The 4,047-nt window shown below is 57.1% G+C and overlaps 1 protein-coding gene across 3 annotated transcripts; it reads left to right on the top strand.

Moving 5' to 3' along the window:
- Positions 1 to 342: 342 nt before the first annotated feature.
- On the top strand, positions 343 to 3,717 carry Tnfsf14 (TNF superfamily member 14). 3 transcript variants are annotated; one of them, XM_026404440.2, is made up of 4 exons: positions 343 to 581; positions 1,869 to 1,885; positions 2,140 to 2,181; positions 3,290 to 3,717. In XM_026404440.2, exons 1-4 carry the CDS (start codon positions 343 to 345, stop codon positions 3,715 to 3,717), a joined length of 726 nt encoding a protein of 241 aa, XP_026260225.1. The 3 variants fall into 3 exon arrangements, with proteins under 3 accessions (XP_026260225.1, XP_026260224.1, XP_026260226.1); XM_026404439.2 differs by having other exon boundaries at positions 343 to 561; positions 1,849 to 1,885; XM_026404441.2 differs by having other exon boundaries at positions 343 to 462; positions 1,849 to 1,885.
- Positions 3,718 to 4,047: the final 330 nt, after the last annotated feature.

Genomic DNA, 4,047 nt, shown 5'->3' on the forward strand with positions numbered 1-4,047 from the left:
CTCCGCAGGAAACCTTTGGCCACCAAGGAAACAAAGCCACTGAGAAGGCGAGCTGGGGCCTCCCGTCCCGACCTGCACCTGAGTCACATTTTCAGATGTCTTTGGAAAGTGTGAGAGACCGCCTCAGTGAGAGTGACAGGGGGCAGGGCCTGGGGGACAGGAAGAAGAGGAGGTGCGTGGGGAAGGGGAGGAGCTGACCCTGGCATTAAAGGCAGCCCCGGAGCCCAGGGGCGCCTTCTGCAGCCTGCAGAGCCCAGGCTGTTGGGCAATTGTGGTTTCCTCTGAGCCGAAGCCGCTCAGCGCGGGCCCTACCCAGGCGTCCTGGGCCTCGTCTGATTGGACATGGAGGAGACAGTCGTGCGGCCCTCTGTATTTGTGGTGGATGGACAAACAGACATCCCATTCAGGAGGCTGGGGCCGAGCCACAGGAGGCAGTGCTGCAGCCCTGCGCGGCTCAGCCTGGCTCTCCTGCTGCTGCTGCTGGGTGCCGCGCTGGCCGTCCAGGGCTGGTTCCTGCTGCAGCTTCACTGGCGCCTGGGGGAAGTGGTCACCCGCCTGCCGGTGAGTGGGGCCGGGGGCTGGCAGAGCGGTCTCCTGTGCCATGGTGTGTCTGTGTGTCTGCGCATGTGTGAGGGACAGAAAGTGTGTGACCCCGAGTCGCTGCCAGCCTAGGGGAGTCCGTGCACCCCTCTAAGCCTCAGATTCCCCTTCTGTAATGGGGGTAAGAATGGCCGATTCCTAGGGGATGAGGCATGATTTGGGGTACGTGGGGTGCGCGGCAGTGGCTGGCCCAAGCAAGTGCACAGCCGATGAGAAGGGACTCTCGGGCATGGCTTTATCATTAGCTGGACCCTCGGCCCTGCATTTAGATTCCCACCCCGTCCTCTTGGACCATCTGGGGCTGGGGGCCTGGATCTCAGTTGGATTCCAGTCGGCCATCCTCATGTTGTGAGCCACCCAGGCACATGCTCGTGCCACAGTGTCCCAGGTGGTCTTGTCCCTCTGTGTCCATGTCCTGTCTCCTGGTCCTCAGCTCTGGTGGCCGCATGTCCATGGGCACACGTCATGGGGACAGTGCTGCTGTCCTGGGCACAGCTACCCACACGTGCACACGCTCACCTGCTACACCCCGTGTGCGGATGTGCTCTTTGTCATGGTCTCTGCATCTGTGACTCATTTGGACCCATCACCCATGCGCCCAAGTGTCTCAGTCCACATGTGTCCTCTCCCTGTCCTTAAAAGTTGAGGTCTGGGCCCTGTCAGGCATCCTGGCTGGTGTCCTTGTGTCCAGCCATCTGGATGTCCATGTATTTTTAATCCCAAAATCTGACATCCTGAATGCTCCAAAATCCAGAAAGCTTTGAGTATAATGTGATGCTTAAAAGTTTCAGGTTTTGGACCGTTTGGGATTTCTGGATGAGGGATGCTCAACTGATAAAAATCTATGCAAATATTCCCAACCCCCACCACAAATCTGGAACATTTCTGGCCCCAAGCATTTCAGATAAGAATGTATTGACATCCTTGCTCACCTGCATTGCTCACCTAGTAGACCCCTCCACAGGGGGTACTGAGTGCCAGACGCTGTAATGTGCTTTACACAACTTAGTTTATTAAATCCGAAGGGGGCACTCCTCATAACTCCTTTTAGAGAGGGAGAGCAAGTGGTTCAGAGGCTGCTGGGAGGGGTGTGTGTGTGTGTGTGTGCATGTCCCCGTGCACCCACGTGGCCCTAAGTACGTGTCCAAGGGTGGTGTCCATAGTCAGAGTCTGGCTGTGTCATTGCCGTATGCCTGAGGGATACTGGGGTGTGGCAGGTACTCACTGTGGGTTCCTTCTGCATTTTAGGACCCAGACGCAGGCTCCAGGGAGAAGCTGAGGCAAGGTGAGTGAGGTCCTGGTTCCCAGGAAGGAGGGGGAATGGTTCCATGCTGCCCCCGCCCCCAGCCCATTGCCCAATGTGATTTGCACAACTGGTCCCAGCCACACAGGTGCCCCTCCCCCTGGCCTGAGAAGCAGAAGTTTGGGTCACTCCGGAAGGGCTGGGGTTGACACGGGGAGATGGTTGTGATGACCCCTAGGAGGCTGACCCTTACCTCTCACTGTCTTTGCCTCTAACCTCTGTCCCTCTCTCTCCAGAGCAGAGATCCCCCCAGGCCAACCCAGCAGCTCACCTCACAGGTAAGGGGGACCTAGGTGCAGGTATGCGGCGGGGTCCAGGGGTTCTGGGAGACCAATGCCCTGCATGTCCAAGCACTCGTTTATTCATTCATTCAATATTTATTCTAGAGTTGCCGTCCTCCCCCGCCCCCCGGGCTCCAGGGATATGTAATGTCCTGGGCTGTCCATGGGTCTGTGTCCCAAGACCCCCACGGGACGCCTGAAACCAAGAGAGCATCACACCCCACACATACCACATTTAAAAAAATTTTTTTTTCAAATATTTATTTTTTAGTTGTAGTTGGACACAATACCTTTGTTTGATTGTATGTGGTGCCGAGGATCAATCAGGGCCCCTACCACTGAGCCGCAAGGCCAGACCACAGACCACATTTTTTCCTGTGGATGCACACCTACGACAGAATGGGATTTATAAATTAGGCACAGTGAGAGGTTAACCATAACGAATAACAAAATAGAGCAGGTACAACACTGTGTTATAATGAAAATCACTTGAAACCTAAGTTGTTTCTGGAATTTTCCATTTACTATTTGGGGACTGCAGTTGACTAAGAGTAATTGAAACATGGAAATTGAGACCACGGATACCGGGACAAGTGCATTTCTAATTCTGCTGATTTAATAAACCCTCTAGAGGGCTACCTCTGGGTCACGCCCTGCCACATGCTTGGGAATTCTGTAAAGTGCTAAGCAAATGCCATTAATAACTCCATTTTACAGAGGGGGAAACTGAGGCTCAGGAAGTTGAGGCTGCTGGGCCCAGGCATGTCCTGCCTTGGTCTCTGGCTCTGCCACCACAGGTGCTGGCATTGCACCAGGTCATCTTGGCTCTGTGTGGTAGTTTCCTCTTGGTGTTCCCATTACTTTGCCCCTGGCCTCCGTTTCTCCACCTGCTAAAGCAGATGAGCTGAAGGGCATAATGAGCGATTTCCTCTGCTTCCCTGAGCCTCCATCTCCCTCATCTGCAAAGAGGAAATAAAGTGAATCAATCCATACAAAGAGTCCAGCAGCGAGGCAAAGTCTCAGAGAGGGGTGGCCACCAGCCTAGGGTCACCCAGCAGGAGTGGGACAGGTGCTGACCAGCTCTCCCCTTCTCTGCTCTCCACAGGGGCCAATGCCAGCTTGACGGGCAGTGGGGGCCCGCTGCTGTGGGAGACGCAGCTGGGCCTGGCCTTCCTGAGGGGCCTCAACTACAGCAACGGGGCCCTGGTGACCACCGAGGCTGGCTACTACTATGTCTACTCCAAAGTGCAGCTGGGTGGCATCGGCTGTCCCCAGGGGCCCACTGGTGGCCTTCCCATCACCCACGGACTCTACAAACGCACCCCTCGCTACCCCAAGGAGCTGGAGCTGCTGGTCAGCAGGCGGTCACCCTGTGGGCGGGCCAACAGCTTCCGCCTCTGGTGGGACAGCAGCTTCCTGGGTGGCGTGGTGCACCTGGACGCCGGGGAGGAGGTGGTGGTCCGAGTGCCCGACGAGCGCCTGATCCGGCTCCGTGATGGCACCCGCTCGTATTTCGGAGCCTTCATGGTGTGAAAGAGTGGACGGACTGGGGACCCCACCCGCAAAGACGTCCACGCGGGCCACAGGGGACCAGAAACCCAGCAGGCAGAGACCCCGGGGGACCCCCGGAGGTGGGGGTTCAGCGGACGCCACTGGGAGGCGGAAGACCCACAGGCCCCGGGAAGACCCACGCAGACTGCGGAGCTGCCTGGGACACAGACGGACAGACTGTGGACGCGGGGTCCCAGGCCCCTTGCGGGCTGCACGGATTTGCCTGATATTCAGGAAGAGGGGATGCGGGTATTTATACTTTGGTTCAGGGAGAAGGTGGCGCTCGGGGCTCCCGGGATTGGCTGGGGATGC

The sequence above is a fragment of the Urocitellus parryii genome, chromosome 3, assembly GCF_045843805.1.
Source record: "Urocitellus parryii isolate mUroPar1 chromosome 3, mUroPar1.hap1, whole genome shotgun sequence".
In the NCBI taxonomy this organism is placed as follows: Eukaryota; Metazoa; Chordata; class Mammalia; order Rodentia; family Sciuridae; genus Urocitellus; species Urocitellus parryii.